The sequence below is a fragment of the Ochlerotatus camptorhynchus genome, unplaced genomic scaffold, assembly GCF_037179485.1.
Source record: "Ochlerotatus camptorhynchus isolate MF236.1 unplaced genomic scaffold, CSIRO-AGI_Acam_v1.1 ptg000067l, whole genome shotgun sequence".
Taxonomy (NCBI): Eukaryota; Metazoa; Arthropoda; class Insecta; order Diptera; family Culicidae; genus Ochlerotatus; species Ochlerotatus camptorhynchus.
This window is the reverse complement of record NW_027040557.1, coordinates 1,649,099-1,675,970: the sequence shown is the minus strand read 5'-3', so window position 1 is coordinate 1,675,970 and position 26,872 is coordinate 1,649,099. Positions and strand designations below refer to the sequence as shown.

At 39.3% G+C, this 26,872-nt stretch overlaps 2 protein-coding genes and 1 pseudogene across 4 annotated transcripts in view; 2 read left to right on the top strand and 1 right to left on the bottom strand.

Annotated features, from left to right (window-relative positions):
* scalloped (TEA domain transcription factor 1 homolog scalloped) overlaps positions 1 to 26,872 on the bottom strand; it is a 303,834-nt gene that overhangs the window by 231,423 nt on the left and 45,539 nt on the right. The gene's annotated exons all lie outside the window — the stretch shown is intronic.
* LOC135697202 (uncharacterized) lies at positions 7,954 to 8,615 on the top strand (annotated as a pseudogene).
* The window catches only part of LOC135697194 (uncharacterized), a 257,147-nt gene continuing 249,773 nt past the window's right edge, over positions 19,499 to 26,872 (top strand). Inside the window, exon 1 of the mRNA XM_065216825.1 lies at positions 19,499 to 20,265. Coding sequence (XP_065072897.1) covers positions 19,526 to 20,128 — 603 coding nt within the window. The 5' untranslated portion in view covers positions 19,499 to 19,525 and the 3' untranslated portion in view covers positions 20,129 to 20,265. The remainder of the gene's footprint in view (positions 20,266 to 26,872) is intronic.

Sequence of the window (26,872 nt, the reverse complement as noted above, 5' to 3'; positions counted from 1 at the left end):
CTGAGACCATCGGAACCTAACATTAAGGATCTTAAAACTATCCCGTAGTTCCGGACGTTCTTGAAGTTCTCACAGCTATCCTGATATTATCAGAAATTCCTTGAAATTCTCAGAATTATCATAAAATTCTGAAAACTATGATTCCCGCAATTTTTCTGATGGGAGAAGCTTAAAGACCCGAGAAAAACTGCGTTTTGATTATTCTAAAAAATATTGGAAAAACCGAAAAAATCAACCTATTTAATTAGGAATTCATTCTAGAATATCCAGGATTTTATTTTATATAGGTTACTACTATGTTTAACATCCCTGTTCGTGCAAGCGACATTTACCGCCTTGACCCTAAGTACATTATATCAACCTTAACAATACCACCACTTGTTCTTACTGTTTATCTGTAATGTGCTGTCTCTGAATTACGAATACAATAAATATAACACAGTATAATCTGCCTCTGCCATGGCAGGACGGTCGAAATCATTATAGTCTTTTATTTATCAAATCACAACGTACGCGATCAATCCCCTTAATGAAACCATAGCACTTTCACAATTTTCCTGAAATTCTCGGAACTTCATTAAAGATCTCGTAATTTTCCAGATGTTCATGACACTCCCAAATTCTTTGAAGTTTTCTGGACATTGTTCTTGGAGCACCTGTCAATTTCCTGCAGTTTTTTAATCAATCAAACGGCTCTGAACTTTTCGAAAAAAAAAAAAATGATGTCTTAGGAATTTCCCAGCTGTGCTTAATTTTTCCCTCCCTTTACCTTTAATTACCAGCCAAATTGCTGGTAACTAAAGATATTTAAAAGGAGAAATATTTGGATTAAAATATGCTAAGTTGAAGATTATATATGTGTATATCTGGAATATACTGATATCAAAAAATCATGCGAGCGTTCAATCGTTATGACCATTTTTAAAAGTGACAGTTATTCCGAATCACCCTGTAGTATCAAGTCCTGGAAAAACGCCAACATGAATTACGGTCGGCAGTGAACCGCTCGCAGTCAACTCTACCTTTGGTCGTCGCAGAAGTCCGACTCACTTGACAACCATCAGACCATCCATTCCAGATCAGCACAGTAACCAAGTCCGAAGCGAAGCTGACGGTTCAACAGCGTGGAGCTTAAGGCAACTGGAATGCGGTTTCGGCATTCCCCAACCGGAGCAGCCCTTGAGATGTTACGCGTTCGTAGCCTACTACTGCTGCTGCTGCTGCTACAAAACGCAACGCGTCATATGGCATGATTCCGTCACATCGCGTTCGTGTTCAGTTCATAGCGCGGCGCGGAGACATTCCCGAGGTGATGTAGTTTTTCCCGCCGTTCTCCGAACTCCCGCATTGCTCGAATAGAGTCACGTTTCCGTCTCCGAGGCTCCTCGACTAAAGTTCATCAGTTTTGTGGGGTTTTGTTGTTGTGCATGGCATATTATTTTTTTAGTTGTTGTTGCACTCCTGTTATTGTCCTTTCATAAATTCCACACGATTTTTCGTGTGTAGCAACGCGACGGCGACGGACGAACGTTTTCGTAATTGAAAGTAACAGCATTTAGCGACCGAATGAAGAAAAAAAAAGCATGCAAAAAAGGGGAGGAGTCTGTTTGTTTACACCTCCTCTCTGTGCGATCCGCCATGTTGGAGTGGGGATGATTTCAAACGATGTCAGTCCAAAATGTCACACTGGCAGAGGACCTTCCCGGTTCGGAAATGTCATTCCTTCACGATATCGAGAAGAATAATAACCCACCTTACGGACGCTAAACGATCCGGATTATGACCGAGAAGGGACTAAAATTACACCAATTCATTGTATCACACTTCAAATTCTGTGGCAACCGGGACGCCGCTGCGGTGGGTGGTATGTAACTAATTCCAGTCGTTCGCCCCCCACCTCCGACCGACGCCTTTCGCTTGAGGAGCATAATCATCGAAGCAGCCCGGTCGCGCGGTCGGTGGTGGTTTGTGGTTTCTATGCGGCCTCTCTGGGATGATTTATTAGCGCAAATACTTCGAATTTACTGGCCAATAAATTTATCTCGCCTGCCTGTTCTCCCCCGGATTCTCTCGTCCATCCGCCTTCCTTTATCCGAAGCTGTCATATTTTCCATAACCGCGCACACCATCCACCCTTTCCACCCTGGTTCGCTCCCTTTTTTGACAGTTTAGTAACACACAAAGGAATGTCCAGAAGGCATTATGCATCCGAGCAGGCTTACCCAAAAATTCGTGACGTCTTCCGCTGAGCACTCATACTCGCTCATTTAACGAAAAAAAAAATTATTCCAACAAAAAGAAAAAGGGGGAAAGGAAGAAAAATGAGACAAGGAAATTAATTAAATAATGCCTCATTGTGTGACGACGACGACGACGACGACGACGATGATGATGACGATTATACACGACTCTGAGTGGAGAGAAGACGAGTACGATGAGCCGAATAAGATGGATAAAGACGAAGAATGCTATTCATGAATACTGAAAGCGCGCGTCTGTGTGTACCGAAGGGGGGAGAGGGGGGCATCCGAGGAACGGGGGTGGTAATAATATTAAATAATCATAAAATAATAGGTAATCGTATCCATAAATTAAACGGCGTCGTGCTACCGCACTTTGCACGAATATGAACCACTTGGCCTGTTCCTCAGCCATCGTCACTCAACGTGGTATTTTTTCGTTCCTAAACGAAGAATACGAAAGAGATATGAACACGAAGCAGGCTCCTATAACTGAGGCTGGTTCGCCGTCAAGGAGAAATAGAAGTAGGCTGAAAAGAATCAATTAAACATTCTGACACGAATCGAATTGGGCTGCAATGTGCCGACTTCAATTTATGAATAGAGTTAAATTGCACAATTATAAATGCACGAAATCATTAGAATAAGCTTTGTTATGCTGAAATTTAAATGGAGTTTGGAAAAAATATAGCTAAGAATTTTACTCTTAGCAAAAGTGCTGTCAATCATAAGCCATGACCATAATGAATATTTGAGAGTTTACATTCCAAAATTCCGTACACATCCTGAAACCATTTCAAAAAGAGGAATTTCCAAGTACAAAGCTTATTGCTTTCCCAAAAACTGTAATGAATATTATTTCAATTTACAAGGCTTTATCTATTCCCGTGTCCCTTGAGGATTTTCTTTAGTTTCGAAAGCGTGAAAATTTGTCCAATTCCCGGAAGCTTAAAAAAATTACCAATGAATGAAAAAGTAATGTAAATTTCGGTGCCCTGAGACAGCGCATGCAAGCTGGCCTTTAAGACATAAGAATCAGTTGGAAGAAACGAGACATTCAATTCAATCATACTCACTTTACGTCAAGATACGTATGTTTTGAATTCACTTAATTTAACATGACATGTTTACCTTCCATGATTTACGTCAAACATGAATTTACGTCTCGTACAAAAATAGTTATTTCTCAGCGTGTATGTCTTGGAAACATGACAAATCGGTCGTGAAGTTTTCATCCTAGGCCATGAATGTTTTGCCATGTACCAGAAGCTAAACATTTTTCATAGCCTTAGTTCAAACCATTTTCAAAAATAGGCTCATTTGTATTCCAACGTTTATTTTTTTCCTAGTCCCATAATTTTGACAATAATTATTTAGCTACATCCAGAAAGTTTGGAAGCATGACTATGTTTCGGAATCTTGGAATGAGGAAACTTAGGTGATGTATCGGAATCTTTAAAATGTGTCTATGGTCTACACGTCCATGTCTCGGAAGGCTAAAAAGTTTACCAAGTTCCAGAACTTGCAATTGCTATGTCTTGGAAACATGACAAATTGGTGAAGTCGCGGGAGCCATCTAAGGTCGTGAAGATTTTGCCATGTACCAGAAGCTAAAATTTTACATAGTCTTAGTTCAAACAATTTTCTAAATCATGATCATGAAATGGGCTATGACATTTTACTGCAAGGTCCATTTTTTCCTGAATTTCAGAATGTTTGACTTTGGTTACATTTGGAAAGTTAGGTTGTATCCCATAATCTTTGAAGATAATGTGGCTAATGGTGTACACAAGTTTCAAAGAGTAAATTCAACAACTACTTGAATGTCATGTTATCTGAAAAAAAATTAATTGATCAGTGGAAACTCCAAGAATAAATCCGAACATCAACATCCAATCAAAGTGTGTTGTTACTTCGTCCGTGAAGTTTACGATTTTCAGAGATGGGAGGAAATGCTTATACTTAAATATACATGAAGTTTTAGTGCGATAATTTATTAGTTAGAGAAAGTTCTGAAGAGGACAGATTGATAGTTTTGCTAGAGGTTAGGTTAGGTTATCTTTATTAGCGAGACTTTCAGCCAGAGGTTGGTTCATCTCTACCTAACTCTTACTCGTGTGGATGAGAGGATCCTCAAATCCACAGGCAAAATAGTGCACGTTTAACTTGCTCATAGACTGTCTGCGGCTGTGGAATAGTTCTAAATAGCTGTGGAATAGTTATCACTAGCTAAAGCCCCACGCTGCCGAAAGCATTTCCAGCCGATGAGATGGTGCAATTCTTCTTTGGGTACACGACGTTAGGCATACGGTTGTTAGGCATACGGTCGTTAGGCATACGAACGTTAGGCATAATGTACGACAGGCATAATGAACGTTAGGCATAATCTACCCGATGAATTCCAGAGGATGATAATGGGGAATGGTCTGATTGCTGAAATCGGTGACAATAATGAAAGAGCCTTAATTTTTGGGACTCATGAAAACTTGCGACGTCTTGGACAGGCAAAGTATTGGGTTGAAGGTGGTACGTTTGCCACAGTACCTGTTTTGTTTCGGAAAATCGTCACTGTTCATGGAAGTATCTCTCCCTCATATCAGCAGACGGTTCCACTAGTATTCATTCTGATGACAACAAAACAAGATTCTTTATATCCAGAAGTATGGTAGGAAATTCTGGAAGCAACAGGTATGTTTTTTGTTATTGAATGAAAAACCACAGAATTCACCATTCTTCATTTCATGAGCTGTTCTTTGGCATTATCTTTTATTCAACCTTAGCTGTTTTTTTTTTGTTATTGAATGAAAAATCACAGAATTCACCATTCTTTATTTCATGAGTCGTTCTTTGAGGATTACAATATGTTTGTAAGAATATATTACAACAAATGTGTGATTTTTTATTTCTAGATGCGATTCATTTCAAGATATAGTTCAAAACTATGCTGAGTTTTCATTGCCACATTGGTTAACCGCTATTGCTACTAGTCTTGGATCGAAGTACGTCACTTATGATATGATAAATAATGGATTCCAAACTACGCTTATTAAATAAACTATGTTTGTATAACTTGTATCATCTTTTATTCAACGCTTAGCCTAATTTAAGCATTGTTTACCATGCTCGAAACAGATTTCTAGAGTTGCACAGCAGCAAGGTATTTATGCCTAACGTCCGTATGCCTAACATCCGTATGCCTAACGTATTTATGCCTAATGGGGTACACTCTTCTTTTTTATCCAATAATTGTTTTGCTTTTCTCGTCATGACCAACGTGGTCATCTCAGTTAAAAGCAGTAGGGTGGTGTTGCGTGTTGTACCATCATCAGCACTGTTGACGGTTACTCCCGCCTTGAGTTAATTACATTCAATCAAAGTGTTTTGTTACTCCACACGTGAAGTTTACGATGTGGGAGGTGGGAGGAATTCTTATCTAGAGGGCTTTGGAGTTTTTTCTAAGAATTTTTTGAAATCAGAATCTCTTTGGAATACACATCGGAATATCTTTAGAATTATCTCAGAATAACTCCCTTTGCATTATCTTAAAAATCATGATGAAACTGTTTTTCTTTTTTTTTTTTTTAAACGTTTTTAGTCAGAAACATCTTGGAATTCTACTCACAACTACTACTATATTTCCTAGGCGTTATCTTCTGCCTTATTTAAGTAATCTCCCCTTGCTGCCAATAACTTGAAAATTCTTCTTATAATTCTTTTGCAACTATCATAAACCAGGGATTTCTTATCACAATTCAACCTGAACAATGAAATTGGACCACAGTTCAGTTCGGTAGACCAATGAGTGCGGTAGTGTTTTCGTTGCTCTCTGCGTTTTTTTACTTTTGCTTTACTTTGTTTGATACGGTTTGATTCCGCTCGTTCGATTTTGTGTGTCGTGTCTCGTTCGATACGTTTTGTTGTCGAAGTAAGATGTTGTATCCAAGACACGTGCTCGGTATCAATATTCGGCGACTGTGTTAGGGAAACCACTTTTTATCATAATGGAAACGCTTGGACGCTGTTGTTTGGAACGAGGGTGACGCGCTTGGCATAGATGGCCCACAGCGACTCACAAAGAGCTACTGAATCCGATCAGTAGTAGTGCGGCTTCTTTCTTCTTCTTCGGTGAATAGATGCTCATGTGGGCTGCAGCTCGCTGCTTGCGGGCAGCCTTTCGTTTGTACTGGAAAACAATGTTCAACGCCACCCCCCGAAGGCACTGCTGCTGCTCACCACATACGGTAATTGAATATGGAATATGAACCGGATGGAATTCGATTTTTAAATCTGTGTTAGGGAAAGCGCTTTTTGCAGGCAATCGGTGATAATTTTGATCACAATTTCAACAGTTGAAAATTTGTGTAATTTTCAATAGTGACCTATTGAAAATTGATAAATAGTGTTCATTTTAACAGATTTGTAGAAAGATTTCCAATCGATTGGTTTGTTTAGAATTAAAGTCCATCCGCTATTGACAGAGTTACAAGTGGTCAAAACCTGACTACTTTTCGTAACGCGGTCGATTTTGGTTCTATTTTCAATTGCACCCTCAATATGTTATCGAAAGACGCAGCAACAGGAGCCACCACTAACCGGGGTTCAACAGTTCTTCCACGCTGTGAAATGGATCGAGCACACAAAGAAACAACGGTTGAATTAATTAAGGAAGTTGCAACTGACCTAATCCCAAGTCATCGAAACTTTCTCAACGTACCAAGGCTGCAAAATGCGTGCCGATTCATAGTTGACATGGCTGGTTCTCAGAAAAGCGATGATCCATCATTATGATTCAGCCACCAATCGAAAGATATGGATATTTAATTTTATTTTTAATAGATAGAAACCTAATTCCCAACCACATGTCCGCCAGCCGGAACGGAAAAAATCCGGAAAAGTCCCGATCAAAATGCGTGTTGATTCATGTTGGCATGACTGGTTCTCGGCAATTTGGTTACCACATCTTAAGATTGAGCCACTACTTAAAAGGTATGACTATCTACTTTCAAACGAAACAGATAAGGAACCGATTGGAGTTGTGGGTGGCCAATCGTAACGATAAAACCCGAGAAAGTTGGCTCTGTGTAAATTCGGATTCACCGGGAAAATAGTCAAATCATGAAGGTAGACGTAGAGATCAGCGAATTTTTCTAACTTACATATAATCATTAGCATAAAGGAAATATACCATCACCATATCGATTTTGCAACCAGGAGGCCAGAAAACGGTCCTCTGAATATCCGGAATCACCGGGAAAATAGTCAAATCCTGAAGGTAGACCTAGAGATCCACGATTTTTTTTCTAACTTATATATAATCATTAGCATAAAGGAAATATGACATCAACATATCGATTCTGCTACTGAGTGGCCAGAATACGGTCCTCTGGATATCCGGAATCACCGGGAAAATAGTCAATTCTTAAAAGTAGACCTAGAGATCCGTGATTTTTTAGAAAACGTGAAGAACCCTTAGTAGCCATTAAATACTTTTATGGATATCTGGATTCACCGGGAAAATGGTCAATTCTTAAAAGTAGTCCTAGAGCTGCGCGATTTTTTTCTAATTTGCAAAGAATCATGAGCATAGAGAAAATATACCATCACCATCTCGATTCTGCAACCAAGTGGCCTGAAAAAGGTCCTATGAATATCCGGAATTATGATCAGGCAATTGAACTGCTACATTGCTTCAACAGTCATTATTACGTTGCACATGAAACTGTATTGGACGACCCCTCGTCGCTTTGTTAACATTGTGTCTTGGCTGTTAGTGGATGTATGTGTTACTTTTGTAATCGAGTGTTATCCGGAAAAATGGATCTCGAACATTGTTGCCTTGTTTCGAGCTGGAAAACGACAGAAGGGCATGAGCTGTCCGATTTACGTGTGTGCAGGAGTTCACCTGCCATGGCGAAGATCGTCAAGAGGCGCCTTAAGAGAAATCCTCTAAGTAGTGCCACTAAATTGGCGGAGGATCTCAACGTACCGGATCGAAGTCTCCATCGGATCCTGAAAGATAAACTTCAGACCAAGCCCTACAAAATCCAGAAGGTTCAAGACCTTTCGGTGAGGCAGAAACAAGAACGGGTAAAAAGAGCGAAGGCAATGCTGAAGAGGTTGGAGAATATCGTGTTTACCGACGAGAAACTATTCACCGTACAGCAATTCGTGAATAAGCAGAACGACAGAGTTGGGTTGCCAGAAAGATCACGAACCCATGCTGACGTGCTGATGGCCACTAGGTGACATAAACCAGCATCGGTGATGGTTTGGGCCAGAATCACCCGTGATGGCCGGACTCCGCTGGTTTTTGTCCCTGAAGGAGTGAAGATCAACCAAAATACATATCGACAACTAAAACTCGATTCAAAGTAAATCTGGACGCACGGTTTAATACACATAAATTGGTTGGAACCAAAAACGTTTGACAGGCATTTGTTGATGTTTCATTGACGAAGAAATTGGTGAAAAGTTTTTCTCGATTTATCGACGCATCCCAAAATTACGGATCATGGAACTTGAGAAAAGAAAATTAATTGTGCACAAACATCTAGAGAACCCTTCGTGGTTTGCCTCAAAAATAGCAAAAGTGTTAAAATTCCCAAAGTCAACGGTGAGTCTTGTAATCAAACGTTACAAGGATACTCTGAGTGTGGATAGAGTACTAGGAACTAGGGACAAAGAGCTGAGGAGAAAGGTGTTGAGGTACGTGAAAAGCAACCCAGGTGTCTCCATACGTGATTTGGGAATGAAATACGATTCCAACTTTTCCACCGTGCGTAACATCCTTTCAAGCGAAGGATGTAAGTCTTTTTGTGCCAGTAAACATCCGAATCGCTCCCTGAAACAAAGTTTAGTGGCCAAAAAGCGAGCACGATTACTATACGAACGAGTTTTGACGACATTTGATGGCTGTATTTTAATCGATGACGAAACATATGTCAAAATGGGTTATAAACAAATCCCCGGACGAAAATTTTACTTGGCTAGTTTGCTCGGAAACTAATGATTTGGCAAGGAATCTACAAGGCAAGGTTTTCATCACATCTCACTCAATGACGTTAAAGGTTTACATTAAATAGTGTCTGAAAAAGCGGATTTTACCCTTCATTCGGCAACACAAGACCAACGTTATGTTTTGGCCGGATCTAGCCAACTGCCACTACTCTAAGGAGGTACTAGAATGGTATGAGGCAAACAATGTTAATTTCGTCCCCAAAGAGATTAATCCTCCGAATTGCCCTGAGTTCAGACCGATCGAAAAATATTGGGCAATTGTCAAGCTAAAACTTCGAGGATGCGGTAAAGAAATGACAAATGCACAACAAATGCGTTTAAAGTGGAATAAGTTCGCCGATACAGTGTCACCAGCGACTGTGCAGATCATGATGACATCGTACTTGTGTACAGTTCGTTCGAAACGGTGAAATGTAATAACTTGCTATATATCGGTTGAAAGCTGAATAAATACCCTTTTGTTTGACGTTTTGATTAACCGTGTATGTTGTTTAATTCTTGAGTTATGATCACTTGAATGCGTCCAAATTTACTTTGAATCGGGCTTTAGTTCTACCGAACGCAATCGAACCGTGGGTGCGTCGTCATTTTGGTTCCAGGGATTGGGTATTCCAACAGGACTCGGCGCCAGCTCACAAAGCGAGGAAAACTCAACTCTGGATTGCGGAACATTTTCCAGGGTTCATTTCAAGTTCGCAGGACCTGAACCCTATAGACTTCGCTATCTGGAGTACGTTGGAAGCCGAAGTCTGCTCTAAAAAACATGAAGGTGTGGAAGTCCTGAAGCGACATCTGGCGGCACCCAGGGATAAAATACCATAAGAGCACCTGCGTTCTTCGATCGTCTGCGGCGAGTGGTTAACAAGTTGAACTTGACCAATGAAAATTCAAAAAAGCTATTTGTTTTCAAGTGACACTGAATTAATTTGAAATAAAATGTTTTTGTTTTGATCAATTGATCTATTTGTATCAATGTAGCACTTCAATTACCGGACCCTGAACAATTAATGAGCCTGAAAGTTTCCTCACAAAGCCAATTCCTTTCAAATTACCTTGAAATTATCCTCAGAGTTCTTAGAAATATTTTACTGATTTCGCTAGGAGCGTACTCCAGAATACCCTTATAATTAGTCTTGTTATCATTGAAATTATTGTTGAAATTGAATGATGATCCTATCCCTCCATCGGAGTCATCAAGAGAAATGTAATTTCCAATACTGTTTTCACACTATTGGTTTTGCAATCGGTACTGTGAGCTCACTCTTGTCTTGTTGTTGAACTACGAACACGTAAAATAAAACCTTAATTTATTTCTCACTTAACACTACGTTTATTAGTTTTCCAAGTGATCCTACGAACTCTGATATTTGATTAGTGCATCAATTCTCTTGAAACAATTTCCTGTAGGTTCGTGCGAGTAAAATAGCCTTGTCAGTTTTCGAGTCTCAAACTCATGATTTCTTTTGAAAATATAGGATCATAGAAAATTTTCAAAATCCTCCACTTTAGTAATTCTATTAATCTTCTTAAACATATTTCGTTTCCTGGATCTCAAATTTTTTTAATCAGACTTAAAATTTCTATAAAAAAGTGGTTTAATAACTATAACGTATCTTTTACTTTCCGAAATGCGACGATTCGGCTCTGTAGGGTTCGACCTAGAGGACTTCAAATTATTTTCATGATTCTGTAACTCAAAAAAATATTTAACTTCTGCATCTCAGAAAACTTAGGGTAAGTTATGACTATCCAATGTCGAATCGAACCCTCACACAATCCTCCAAAACGACCAACCAAACCAGTTTAGTCAACGGCCACCAAAAACTTCAATTCAACTTGCAAACCATGGAGACGCTTGGTAGTTCAGCGAATTTAACTATCGATCAACTTCTGTCTGCCTACCAAACTCTGCCACTTCTATCTTTATGAAATATCGCAGCCAACCAGCTCATCCAACACGAACCCATCCTTGATCTTCCAACATCGGACAGTTCACGACAACCCAAAAACGACAAACTTCTTAGAAGGGGTTGAAAAGGAAAAAAATAAAACGAACGATTGCTCTTTTCCTTTTGCTTGGCCAAGACCGGACTCGCTTGAGGAGTGAAAAGCAGCGCGATGAAAGAAAAAACAACCCTTCTTCGCATTACACAATGGCCTTTGCAATGCCGAACATTTCCTTCGGTCCACATCCCCCGGTAGCATCAATCGTATATTTTCTTGAAAAGAAGCGAGAGCAAGAAATCCAAAGGCAGCAGCAGTAATAGTTATGAGAGCAAAAGGCAAAAGGATAAGTGGTAGATTATAAATTTGAAAAGCTTTATTATCCGCTCACAGAGCTTTCGTCGACCTGCCGGCTGTCCCGGCAGAATATGAGAGGATAGATAGAATGTTCCGAGGTAAGTGGAGGACAAGGATTTCTGTCGGGTCTGCTCATCGATTTTCCGGCTGGTGATTTTTCGGGTATTCATTCTAGTCTCGATGATGATGATGATGATGTTGATGATTTGCTAGTTTGTTCACGGTCGATGTCGCTTGCTGGTAGCAATTTATCTCAGTGATTTGATCAGTCGGGATGTTGCTGGTCAAATTGAGTGCTAGATTTTTTTTTCTCCGGCAAGTTCAACCAGGGAACCATTTTAGGAATACCTTAGGTGATTTATTAAGGTTCCCACATTGTTACTATAGAACATATTTCATTAGAAAAAAAATCAAAATGGAATTCGGCAACATTGTGATGACATTGTGACAGTGCAATTTTATATTTATTTTCTGAATGTAATTCACCATTCAAAATTTTCTCCGGGACAGCAAACTACAAATTGTCATGTAAATTGCACACCCCTTATCGTACACTAAATTGATTTTGGATCTCCTGGACGCCAGCTCCTAGGCAACTGACCAAACCGGAAAAGCTAAAGTGTCGAAGAAAAAATCAACCCACTCAGCAGTGAGTTGAACAGCTTTTTCCAGCATGGGTTGAGGGAACTGGCACGGGCCGATGTGGGGTTAGATTGGAAAACTTTGAAACTTTTCCTCTCCGTGTTTCCTAGCTGTGAAGAGGATGATGCTACTGTTGTTAGCCTGCAACATCCGAACCTCCCGTCCATTCCTCCCGAGTGCAAAACTCTTAAAAGTTGACTATATAATTTTAAACTGTGCTCTGTCTCATTCTGATCATGGTCTCCGTCTGTCGTGTTTGGGTAAAAGTTCTTTCATGTCGTTTCGTTTCCCATCCCGTTTTCCCGCACCCACATGTGGAACTAAACGACGTTTGAGAGAGTGTGAAATTTAATAAAGATCGGTTTGGGATTCGTTCTTGCAGAATCGGCGGCAATCTGAGATAATCGAGTCGATTGTTTTAGATCTTCAAGCGTCGTCCACTCATGGCCTACCACGTGAGTACACCTCCCTACGCTGCTGCGGTGTCAGTTGACAGATCATTTCTATTATTGTTTTTCCCTGCTCCGCTGATGCCTGTTGAGGCGAGTTTTTCCTCCACATCATTCAGTTCCAAGAAGCAAAAGCAATAAACGCCCCGCCAGCGTGGTCGTGGACCGTGGTTTTCCTAGAAGAAGAAGACGAAGAGGAAATTTTTTACGTCGTGCCCCTTTTCCCCGCTTCCGTCGCCATAGCTTAGGTCTATACTGAAGAAACGGTGCCGCCAAGCCGCCATTGGTGAAAACGAACCAACGCAAACCGAACGACTTGAGGTATTTCCTAAGGAATTCAGATGTACTCCGTTGCTGTTTGTATATAGCTGTGTGTGAGCGTGTATTTTTATTTATCTCGATATTTTTATATAGATCATTTTTGGAAGATGGAAGGCGAAGGTAGGCAGAAACGAATGAACTTCTTCGAGTGGCCACAAGCACAAAATGTTGTTTTTGTGCCGTACCAACTTTGGTTGCTGTCAATCTGTCAATAGATTTAAGCTCTGTCAAAATTATCTTTAGCGCGACAAGGTCTGTCAATAGAGTTAATGTAATTTTGTGAAGGGACGTGGCGAATTAATTTCAACCCACTCCAACACGGCAGGATCCCGCGGGAAAGGCCAACAAGGACACGAGCTCTTCATTATTCCATTCGATATCGTTGTAGCGAGTCGGGCTTGGGATGGGTAGATAGCTCAGTGCAAATTCCTCGCCTAGTCAAGGTACACGACTCAGGAGAGGGAAAAAATGCGCGAGCTTGCTCCGTTTCCAGTTCCAGATCCAGTCTAGCAGCAGCAGCAACGTGAGCCGAGTCGGGGGGAAGCATCCCCGGAATTTTAACAAAGAAATGTTGGATAAAAGAGCCGAATTAAAATATACGCAATCTTATATCATTTATTTAATTTTGCCCTCCTTTCCTGCGAGGAGGCTCCACTGGCTGATGTTTTGTTTCGTTCGTGATGCCGGAAGATGCCGTTGAACCACGCTCGCTCTTTCCACACCTGAATTCCCCCGCGATTCTAGGCCACGGCGGTCGGAGGAGCGCTCCATTTAGCAGCGGCTTAGATCAAACGACGACAACGACGTACCTAGCAGAAAACGGTTCTCGAAACTCTATATCACGAGAGAACGAAAGGAAGATTTTTGGAATTCCTTCATTTGTTTCTCCCTCTGCACTTCGTCACTATGGGCTTCACCTTGCCGCCACTGCCGCCGTCGCCGCCTCCGGCAGGGTGGAATCTTGAAGGCTTCCTTTTGCGCTCTTTGTGTGTATATTTTTCCACTTCCATACGAACCAACTGGCCCGTGATGTTCTTTTCTCACTCTCGTTACCGTGAGACAATTCACCGGTGTCCGATTACCGAAATTTACCAACAGTTACACTACACTCTTCATCTAGAAACTCTGAACTTCGGACCAGACATCGGATCTTCTTGCCCTCGGATACTTCAGAATCAGCAGTGTAGCAAACTGACAAGGTTCAGTCAATTAGACGTGGGAAGCTACTTGAAGGTGCACTTTATCTCTCTGGTGAAAATGTAGGGTGGACAAATTCGTAGGTTGGGATCGGTCCTGCTAGAAAAAATGTTTCAAAATAGTAAACTTCTAATGCAAACCACCACCGCACACCTGGCGCAGAGTCGGTCACTTTCAATTTTCAAGTTATTTTGCTTGAAAAATATTAATTTTCTTGCCTTTGTTTACATCCTCTCAACACCGCTCACAAATTGGCATCTTTCTTCCAAAGCAAAAATGAGAACTCTTTCGTGACTTTCTCATTATTTAATTACAATTGCTTGGGTGAGTCAATATTTTGTAAACTTCGAAAAAGCTTTAAATTGGTTATCAAGTAACAAAAACTGATCAAAATCAAGTCAAACGGTTGAATATACTTTTGCTGCTTTCCCTCGGACCCGTTTATTCAGATGTTTAAGTTTTCTTTGTTGAGGATGTTTACAATCATTAGTGATCATTAGTGGGATTGAACCCAGGCCTGCTGGGGTGAGAGGTAATTACACTTACTACTACACCACCGGCGCCGCTAAGTTCTGCAAACTTTGTAGAAGTTTATTGAACTTTATAGAATTTTGTTAAAGTTTATTGAACGTTATAGAAGTTCAGCTAATCTTTTTCAAGCTTCATCAGTCTTTGTTGTAAAATAGCAAACTTTAGAGGATTTAAGTGAATTTTGCAAAATATTCAAGGAACTTCGTTGAAGCTTCAGGGAATTTCGAAAAACTTCACATTCCGTCGATCGGACATTGTAGAGGTTCAGGAAACATAATAGAAATTCAGAAAACTTGGTAGATATTCTGAAAACATCGTAAAGCTTTATAGAACTTCAGGGAACTTAAAAAAATGGTGAAAGTCTCGAAATAATATTGAAAACTATACTGCGAAGATGTGGAATCTTTGTACAAGTCTAGGAAGCTTCATAAAAGTTCAGGACACATTATTTAATCTCACAAATATTCAAAGAACTTTTTTAAGTTCAGGGCATTCCGTTACATTTAAATGTATTAGTAATAAGTCAGGGTAATCCCAGTTTATTGAACTGGGATTTCCCTTGACGATTTCCTTGATTTCCCTTATTGGAAGTTTATAAAATAAAATCAACAAAAATTGTAGAAGAACAGTGAACTTTGGAGTAGTGAAGTGAACTTCATAGCAGTCCGAGAAACTTCATAAAACATAAAAAAAAGTTAAACGAGTTTCGTAAAAGTTAATCTAACTTCGTAAAAGTTTGCCATGCTGATCAGAAGTTCTGTTAACTGCATAGGAGCTCAGGAATATTGGAATAGTTTAGATAACTTCGTATCAGTTTTTCAGAGATTACTCTTTTTGAACATCCTGGAAGGATCTTAAGCTTTCTGAACTTCCTGTATTCCAGATGATGATGGTGTTAGGTGTCTAACGATTAAACCCAGGCCTGCAATCACGTTTATCACTACACCACCGGCGCCACTGACCAGGAAAGGCAGGATAAGGTAAGGACAAATCCAGAGCACATTTACAAATCAAATCTAGGGCGTGGCCAATCGGCTTTCTGGGTAAGTACAGAACTGCCGGTGGAAGCATAACTGTCCCATGTGTCATTTCGACTTTTTTTGGGATTATGCTGCTTAACGGGATAAATCAATAAATATTTTTGAAATATTATATTCAAACATGCTGTTTATTCTAGAAAAATTAAAAAAAAAAATGTGAAGTCGTTTTGTCCCATTGCAAAAATGGACGCATATCTGTCCCACTGCTCCAACTTTTAATACGTATAAGAAATTATTCAAAAAATATAGTCTGTCAACCAAATAACACATCGAGAGGCTTTCCTATCTACTTCAATTCCACAAGGAGACCTTTGCCAGAGTACGTTAGCTTCAGTAGAGAACGTATCCTTTTCGATCAGCTGGAGTTGTTTCTTGGAAAACAGTTTGCAGTATTTAAGGTCCTCACGGTTGATGTTGCTTGCGTATCCTAGCTCATAACTTCCTTTTTGAAAAACCAATTTTCTCATGATGTCCACGATGGCTTGAATAAGTTCAACGTGTACTGCGAGACATTAAACTTAGCTTGGAACGACACGTTCGAGACGATTTTTTTTGCAACCGCTGCGGCCATAAAAGTATGGCCTGATTAAAAAAAACTTGAACAGTATTTGCTCAGTTGAATTTCCGTACTGTTTATCAGAAGGATGATGCGTTGAAACAAATTCCAATTCTTGTTTTGGGATGAGCAACGGTCCAACCAAAATGTAAGTTTGTTAAGGTGAGCATTAGACTGATGCAACTTTTGACATTTTCGCTCCACAGTGCTCATACGGTTCAAAATCGGGTTCTGACTAGCCTCCCAAAATTTGAACTCATTCGATAAGAAACTGACTTGGCACAAACCATTTGAAGTTTATATGGAAATTACTATGGGTAAACCAAATGTTTTGTTCATATCCATCTAACAATTTACCATATCACTCTGCTTCAAAAAATGATAACTGACCTCTTAGAAAAATTTCTCAGCTACAACTTTGTCCAAAACCACTTTTTAATATAATGTAAGCATCAAAATTTATGAATAATTCAAGCCTTATGATTATGATTATGCTCAGTCTTATGATTATGCTCAATCAACTGTTCAGCAGGCAACATTGGTGTTTCTGGCGCTTAGAATACAGAACAAAAATCATGGCTACTATGTCACACTGCAAGATACAGTGTTGCTAACAAAACAGCTGCTTGATCATGCCATAAGATTATCAATCTCTTAAACAATTAATAACAATTTTATTTGACGTTTGGCTCAACAACTATATTCTGCTAAGTTGTAGCTGAGAAAATTTTCCATAAGTATAGTTTTTTGAATTTTTGGACAGTGCAATATCGAAAAAGGTAAGAAGACAATGAACAAAAAGTTTGGATTTCCCATAGTAATTTCCATATAAACTTCAAATGGTTTGTGCCAAGTCAGTCTCTTATCAAAGGAGTTCAAATATTGGGAGACTTATCATGACCCGATTTGGAACCGTTTGAGCACTGTGGAGCGAAAATGTCAAAGTTTGCATCAGTCTAGTGAGCATGCTTATTAATTACTCTGAAAAAAAACAACTAAGAATGTCATTGGCAGTGCGACCACTGATCGACTCGGGCCTAATACATGTATGCGCCAACAGGAGCAAATGTCTATTACTATCACTGGAACCACCGTACTGCTTTAAATATTATATGACAGACGTTTCCGGCCCACATTTAAATCAGTGTCAACATTTCAAAGGGGCGTAATTGCTTTTGTAAAAATAAATGGCTTTAGCCGTCGATATCTCGCAAATAAATGCTCACCCCTCCATATTAACAATGCTAGCTGGTAGATTCCTTAGCCTGTAGTGCCATTAATTTTAATGAGTGAGCTTTTTTAGGCGCGAGAAATCGACGGCTAAATCCATTGTTTACAAACGCAATTACGCCCCTTTGAAATATTGGCACTGAAGTCAACAATTTAAAGAAAAAAACTTCAACCGTCACCCACGAAGTGTCAAACATAATAACAGCAGCAACTGAGAAGTTGTTCACAGTGGGACACATATGCGTACATTTTTCAACACGTCAGAGAAATTCGCGGCATAAGTGTCACAGAAGATTTTTTAATGGAAAAATTTATTTTTTTTTTGCGGAATTTTGACAAGCTTTTTATGGAATAGTTATATTACGTCAGTTTTTCGAAGTAGAACCAAATTTTTCCGTGAAATTTTACGATAGCAGCAAAACGTCTGTTCAAACTTTAACTGCAGTTTTCTCATTTTTGTGTTTTGTAACATGGGACAGTTATGCTTCCACCGGCAGAGAAGGAATGTTTAGTTGACTTCAAGTCTAGAAGCTATCGAAAGAAATTCCAAAGAGCTTTTGTTACTCAGATCCAGAAGATCTTGTTTACGCATTGTTGATCTCAGGTGAAGCAATTTCGAGATTAAGGGGCTTATTACGGATGTCACTTCACGGTGAAAACTTGTCACTTGTCGTCACGGTGAAGTGATTCCCATTTGATTTGTACTGCAATCACGGCTCTTATTCTGAGTATCACTTCCTTATCACCGTGTAGTGACACCCGTAATAAGGCCCTAATTAATAAATTCAAGCAACGGAGTTCTTAGTTTTTTCGCATTAAAGAGATTCACTTAATAACATTTCAAATAGTAACAAACCATTAAACAAAACCTTAGTGCAATAATACGGCAAGAGCATAGCGTCTAGAAATCGGAAAATATGAAAATTTCACTAAACTTTTTCTTTGAAAATGAACAATAAATGTTCTTAATTTGTCCCTAAAATAGGCTTTTCATTTACGGATTACAATTTCACAGCAGATGTGGTATGAGCAGGCTTGATTAAGTTTGAAATGAGCCGAGCGTAACATTTTTCTGAGGAGTAGAATGCCTGCTGCCAAATCATTCCACTGAGCTTCAGAGCTTGTGAGCGAAGGGGGATAAAATGAGAGTGAGATTTGCTGCCATTCATGTTCATTTTTTTTCTATCACAAGCGCCCATTACACATGCAAATATATTGACAAACATTGTATTGTCAATTTTCCTTACAATATTATCAATACATAAATATTGACAACATTAATGACAATACGCTAAAGCGCTCGCTACACGGGTCAATATATTGACAGTAAATTGACATGCTGACAATATTATTGAAAAGGTTATATTGATGACGAGTATTATTGAACAACTGATTTTCAGTTCACTTTGTCAATTTTCTTCCCCTACCCAAGAGGAGGGAGAACGTAAAGGGTGTCCACGATGAAATTGCCACACTATGAAATTGCTCTAACTTTTTAACCGTTGGGTAGAATTTAATGAAAATTAGGGTGAATTTAGTTCATAGTGCATTATTTACATCCTGCAAGTTTTAAAGTCCTGTGATCAAAACTCGCGGAAATGGAGTCGAAAGCTCGTGCGTGATAAAATCTTGCGCATTCATCACGAGAACAAGGATCTCTCGCATCGTTCCATCGCTAAAACGTTGGGAATCGCGAATTCCACGGTGTCGCGAGTGATTAAGCGGTTCGAGGAACGGTTGACCACCGATCGGAAGCCCAGAAGTGAAGGAAAAAGTATTCCGTACAACACCAAAAATCACAACCGCGTAGTTGGGGCCTTCAACCGAAATCCGAACGCCTCCGTTAGGGATGTGGCTAAGAAGCTGCACCTAAGCCGAAGTTTTGTCCAGAAGGCCAAAACTAAGGGTGGGCTTCGAACTTTCAAGGTACAAAAGGCCCCTAATCGCGACGAGAAGCAGAACAAGTCCGCCAAAACCCGTGCCAGGAAGTTGTACCTCAACATGCTGACGAAAGTTGAATGCTGCATCATGGACGACGAAACATATGTGAAGGCCGACTTCAAACAGATCCCCGGCAACCTGTTTTTCCCGGCCAAGGATAAGTTCAGCGTTCCGGAGCATGTCCGCACTCAGAAGATGTCCAAATTTGCGAAGAAATTCCTGGTTTGGCAAGCCATCTGCACGTGCGGGAAGCGGAGTGCACCTTTCGTGACCCAGGACACGATGAACGGACAGGTGTACATAAAAGAGTGCCTCCAGAAGCGGCTGCTTCCTCTCCTGAAGGCCCACAACGTCCCAACAATCTTCTGGCCGGATTTGGCCTCATGCCACTACTCCAAGGACGTGCTGAAGTGGTATGCGGACAATAAGGTCAATTTCGTGCCAAAAATGTTCAACCCTCCCAACACTCCGGAGCTCCGCCCCATCGAGAAGTACTGGGCGATTATGAAGCAGCACCTTCTTAAACGACCTAAGGTAGTGAAGACAGTCGAGGAACTGAAGAAAGTATGGATTAACATGCAAAAAACGGTTGATTCACAGGTTGTGCAGAATCTTATGGCCGGGGTTAAGGCCAAGGTGCGGGCATTTGCGTATGGACTGTAAATAAAATACGAGTAAAATGGTAAAATGAAGTTTAATAGTTATTTCTGAATCCCTGAAAATTTGATGGCAATCGGATGAAAACTCGAATTTTGCGAATCAATTTTGTGTGTGGCAATTTCATCGTGGACACCCTTTACGTCATTTAGATCGACTGACTCACAAAGCACCTTCGCGTATGCAGCCAGGCATATAGTGTTGCCATTTGTTTAAATTTTCGTGTGTGATATGCAATCAATTTCAAACTAAATAAAAATGTATCTTTTAAATTCACCAATCGCCCAGGCTTCGTTTATATGGATTTACATTTTCTACAAAATCACAAGCATAACCATGTTATTTTTTTTTACTATAAAATAAAATAAATACTATCAGCGTTTAACATACCTACATGTAATGTAAATTAATTATTATATGCATGATTTTCATTTATGAATGTTTACCAAAACATCAGCATGATAGTTTCTATTTGGGAAACTGTGTACCGTTAACGTGGGGTATTTCACACGTGTAGTAGTTCTGCGCACTAACCAATCGATTTGATTAAATTCGATCAATTTGAAAGTCCTGTGTATTTTCAGTATCCTGTCAAAAAGTTACAACATTTGGTATACCGATTTGGTATTTGAATGACAAATCCGTGGATTTACAGCTCACGCAGAATAACCCACGTTCACGTTACATCCTATGTTAATTAATAAACTATATATGTGGTCATTTATACAGTTTAATTCACATATCACATTAGTTGACTTTAATAATCATCAATAGTAATTCGCCTGAAAGTATAAGAATATTTTCATCATGATAAAACTAGTGTATCATTATGATAAAACTAAGCATTATGGGGATTATTCCGAGAGTCGAAGTGCCTTTTGTCTCTAGTGAAGTAAGAAAAGTCACGTCGTGGTAACGTGACTCTCCCCCAAGTAACATTGCAAGTTTTATAGAGGTTTTATAGCATCCTACAAGTCCAAATCATGGTCTACAGAACCCGCATAAAACCAAAATTAATAGTTGGGTCCATTTGATTTGCATAGAGAGTCACGACACCACGACGTGACTTTTCTCACTTCACTAGTGACATTATTGTTCTAACGAAACAGGAGAGTTCAGTGATATCAAAAATAAAATTGGATGCATCATTCTGAGAATTTAAGTGTAGGCATGGAATAGATCATAATTTAACACTATTTATTCTAAAAATCCTGAAAATTTATTTGAAATGAGCAAGTATAAGTAAATGTTGGTTGAAAGTTGGTTTCTATGTATATCGACTAAACCTCCGCTGTTTGGTAATTTTTGAACTACAGAACTGTTCGGTAAAAGTTTACAAATCAATGAAAAATTAAAAACAAAAATTGAAATTTATCGATTTTATTGATTTCCTTCGAGTAACGGTCATTTGAAATTTTTCCAATTTATCAGCTGTTCAAAACCCCGGCAAAATTTACCGAATTCAGTGTGTAGCTAGTATTTTCAATACATACAGGTTCAGCAATCGTTTCTGTTTGGACCCGAATGCAAACATGAACTCTAAACACACTTTCTTTCGCTGATCCATGTTTCTTGTGTGGGGAAATTAAGACAAGTAATATTGACTTCAATACATTGAGGTAAAAAAGACTTCTAACGTATTGCCATCAATGTTGTCAATATTTGTGTATCGATGATATTGATGGTGAAATTGGTGGTTTTTTGTTAATACATTCTGAGTATTGACAAAGTGAAATTAAAATCAGCTTTTCGTCAATATTTGTCATCAATCATCAATCATCCTGCCGCCACTAACTCAAGGTGAGGGCTGGCTAAACTCGAAGGACAAGAGTGTTTTAAAAAACCCAGTGAATTTGAGGAGTTTCAGCAAGCCTGCACACTTAGAAATACTTAATCTTACACGTGACGGAATCCGCCTTTCTCATAAAGGATGAAACGTAAACGTAAACAAACATGTCATGTAAAATTAAGTGCTCTGACACTGAAAAGTTCGAAAGTACGTTTGATTGAGCTGAATTCCGCGTCTATTATGACTCATTTTTATGTCAAAATTGACGCTCGAAGATGTCAGTCTCAGAGCACCTAAATTTACATTAATTTTTAAGTGTGTGGGTTTAAGTTTTTCGTTACTATTGTGTATTATTGCTGAATGAATGGAATATTTGCTTGTTAGGCCGAAGTGAGGGGCTAGGCTGCCATTACATCCCGTAACCCTATCTAGGGTAGAGAACTACTTCGGCCTAATCGCCCATTTTGGGCCTATCGAGCAGAAAACTTCAAATAAATCCATGATTTCAGAGTTAACAAGTCAATTATGGGTTTGGTACGATACTTTAGTTAATAAGCTACCGAACGAAGTCAATGAGAACGCCTGATATGAAGGTTTGCACCCATTATTCCCAAAAACAAAAGAAGCGCTCCGACCGAATCAATTTTTATCTTCATCCGATAGGCCGAAGTGAATTCAATTGCGTTTCAAAGGCGTTTCAATGCGTTAGGCCGAGTTTAGAATCCGTAGGCCGAGTTTGGCGTCAAGAAGCAGGGTTAGATTTTTGACAATATCTCAACGATTGGTTTCTCTTTATCAAATGTTACGGTACGTACAGAGAGGTAAATACATTTGGAAGCCATCAGTAATAATAACATTCCGTTTGGTTCTAAACTGCGCTATATTAAGAAAGACTAAGTGCGGGTTGTGCTTAATAGGCTGGAAATGGGGTAGTTAACCCTATTTTCTTTTTCAAATCAAAAGCATTGCACATCGCAAAAACCTAACAATAGATCAGCGCGGTTAAGTCTCACCGGCAACAAAGAGAAGCGAGAGCACACCAAGCAACAGGGAGGAAAACATCAGCACAAACCTTTCCAAATTCAATTATTGCGCCCGGGATACAAAACTAATCAAATGCGAGAACCGAAAAACTCCATGCCAGTAAAAAATAAAATAAAATAAAATAAAAGCCCGCAGCGTAGCACAAACACATCCATTCTCGAACGATTCTCAAAGCGAACTTCCTTTGAACTCTGCTTTGAATTTTGTAAAAACTTATCACCGGAACATGCTTGCAATTCCCTTGAAATTTCGTTGGAATCATCCTCGGATTTCGATTCCTATAGAATTTTCTTCGGAATCACCTTGAAATTCTCATCAGTAAGAAATTATTCCCAGAATTTTCAACGAATTTATTCAGATGCCCTCTCAATTTTACTCCTTCCCTTGTAATTCTACACACTTTGAAAGTTTTTCAAAGAATTGGCTTGCAGTGAAGTAACAAGTTCCATAGATTAATAATCAAATGGCGTGCAAGCCAGAATTCTCCTGGAATTATGCTCCGAATTATTTTTAACCCCGAAAGTTCTTAAAACTATCCTCAGAATTCCTTTGGAATTCTTCTTTGAATTTCCATGGAGTCCTTTTTAGGATTCTTTACGAATTTACTTCAGAAATTCATATGAATTTTCTTTCAAATCAACTTGGAATTCTACTGAGAACACCTTGGTACAGTACCCGTTTGATTTTAGCAACAAGCCCGAAAATTTATTGTTGCCAAAATCTTTTCTTAGAAATTGTAATCACAAGGAGCATAAATACATTATTTTCAAATTTTGGCACGGTGCCAAAATCGAACGGTATTCAGGTTACACATAGAATCTGGAGTTCCTCAGGACTACCTTGCAAGCAGATTGCTCTTGATGTTTTCCTCACAGTTGAGGCAGAACTTTCTTGGAATGATCTCATTAGAAATTATCATCAAATTTCACGAACCTTGAAAATTATGCAATTAGCCTAGATTTTTTTTAACCGATTTGCCAGTCATTCCATCCCACCTTAATCTTGATGGTTTTAAAATCTGTGACCTTGGAAAATACTCAGGAAAATTCTCAATATCCAACTTCATGAATACATATGTGTCTTCGTTCAAGGTTCTTGAACATTTATCCAAGCATAATTATTTGTACCTCTGAATTTTTCAAACTTATTTTGTTACTGATTTAATCCCGGCACGAGATTTCTTTCACTCAGGGCAGGTTTTCTGTATTTCCAGAACAAAAAAAACCTAATAATTTGAATCGACCAACAAGTGACTCTCAAAACTCACTAATCCTCGATGATAATTGTATTACCGACAACTTCAAACTCATCTACACACATTTAAGCCGTCAATAAAAGTGTCTCGGCTAAACGCCGCCGAATTCGTTCGTCACATAAAATTATTCGAACACGATTTGGTGAAGTCTCAAACTAAACTGGAAGTCCATCAATCAATCGAGAAATAATTACGCAAAATCTGAATACTTTTCGTGAGCTATCTGGAGTGTGCTAATGACTGAAGGAAACCCAATTTGTTCAAGTTTTCGAATGAGAACAAACCTTACTCAATTGTGACGTCACGACTAACTAATAATCTTCGTTTTTCTTTCTACGAACAATATAGTTCAATTCCAAAAGCAAAGAATGGATCTGACCTTGATGAACGGCGCATCCTACGCCGTCGAGTTAAGCTGTAGCTGTTGCTCAGTGTTGATTTCCTCTGCAGTTTTACGGACGGAGAAGTAGCATCGACGAACAAGCCCATGTATCGACGAACATCCACCGTGCCTTGGCTACCAACTTCGGGGTAAATGCGTCCCCGGAACGGATGGAGTGCCGAACTCGATTGAGGCTGCTCGACGTCGTACTGCTTGAATCGACGGGTTGGATTTCGGGTTCGTGTACAGGCTGAAAATCTCGAGCTGTGAAAAACGTACAGCTGCTCGATACTTCGATGTATGCGCGGGGTCGACTCAAAAGAACGCCACGACCCCTAGCGCTTGACGCTTCTCGACGTCCTAGCCGGCTATTACCGACTACACGGCAAACGATCTGATTCCAACGGATCCGGCACAAACCGCCCACGTTGGTAGGCTGAACCTGAACATCGTGGTATTGTAGTTTCTGTTCGGTCAGAATCTTAAGCACTTTTCTTACCTGAATACGGCTATAAACTATTGCACACGAATTCAATTGTTCTCAAAAGCCAAATACCCTATCCTACTCACAAAAACAATTCTAAAAGAAATAAACTAGAAATCAACTTCTTGTAACTATTCAAATTTCACTCGCGGAATTACTTCGAATTCAGTTTTACGTATTCACTTTTTCAACTTGATAACTTTGAGCAAATTTAAGCTGCTTTAATTTCAAAATTAGATCACTTCGAAATTTGATCTACTCACTTCGAGCACTCCACCTTTTATGAGCAATCGATCCCGTATCAAATGGGGTCGGAGTTAAAACGTACGGCGCAATTAAATCGGCGTCCTGTGCGAGCTGACTCTAAAACTTTAAGCCATTGGAAAATTCAAGGCCAGAGAGTTTTTCTAGAGTCTATCCAAATCTTATTTCCTCAAATTAAATTGCGCATTATATATTCAAGTTTGATGATTCGCCTTAAGTTATACCTACAAGCATGCCAAGCTATTCGAAGCAATCTTATGCCGGAGCTTTTACACAGTTTCAGGTTTTGACACACAGGTGGCTAATTATCCATACACACAATATGGTTACCAAATATGTGCATACAACCGCACGAAACAATATTCGTACACTCTAAATATTTTTATTGTAAATAAAATTAAATCAAAAGTTTTAAAGACAATTAAATATGAAACGGAACACGTTTACCGTTACAGTGGAATTGCCATATTTATCCATCTATTATTTCTTGGATATTCTCTTTTTCTTTTTCAAATAATTTTCCGGAATTGGGCCTACTGACTGTTCGTCTTAGTGACCAGTTGACCTAGTGATCTTTGACCTAATAACCCAGCATCCACCCTGAGCATTCAATATAACTTGTTTGGGTCGTGAGTACTCCACCAGTTATCATGTTTTTAAAGTTCCTTTGATTATAACATCAACATCGCAGATTTCAGAAGCTCTAACTTTGACATATCGAGTTAGAGAATCAAAATAGCACTACATAGAACATACACCAAAGGAAACATCGAATTATGGAGAGTATGATACATGACACAATGAAGGGAGCGCAGAATCCATCGAGTTATAGAAAATATCGAGCTATACAATATCGAGTTGTAGAGAGTTGACTGCAATTCAATACATAACTACCCAAAAAAATCTTACCAAGACAGTCGTGGTAGACTCACTTGGTCTCTAGTTACAACGGTAGACAAACTAGTATCCTTCCCTTTCACCAATGACCGCAAGGACGTGGCCGGTGACAATATTTACAGAATAAAGTAACGACTTAACAAACTTGTACGATTCGAATTTCTGCTTGACCATCGCGAAATTTGTATAACTAAAGCTTTTCCTCTGTTCGGGACCTAACACTGCGACCAGTAATTTGATCTATTGTAGTATATCCCGTGTCCTTAGTTTAGTGCATGTCGTATTACTCCATCACTATTGTGAAATGATGAAGTATTCGATTATTTTTTTACAGTTGTCATTCCTGCATTTATCGCAATCTAATTGAAAGGTCCCGCTCTTTATACCCTTTGGAGTGTTGAAACACCCTCCAAAGGCGGGCCCCTTTGTCAGTCAAAATTGGATTCCTTAGCAACAAAATTAAGGAATGACACCGATAATGACCATGCATCAGAACCCTAGTCTTAACCACTTCAAACTAGGGAACAATTATTAGAAGATTAGGAATAACATAGATGAAAACTAACTAACTTATTTTTGACGTAGAACTACGTCTTTTTCGACTATACCCCAAGTAACATTGCAAGTTTTATCAA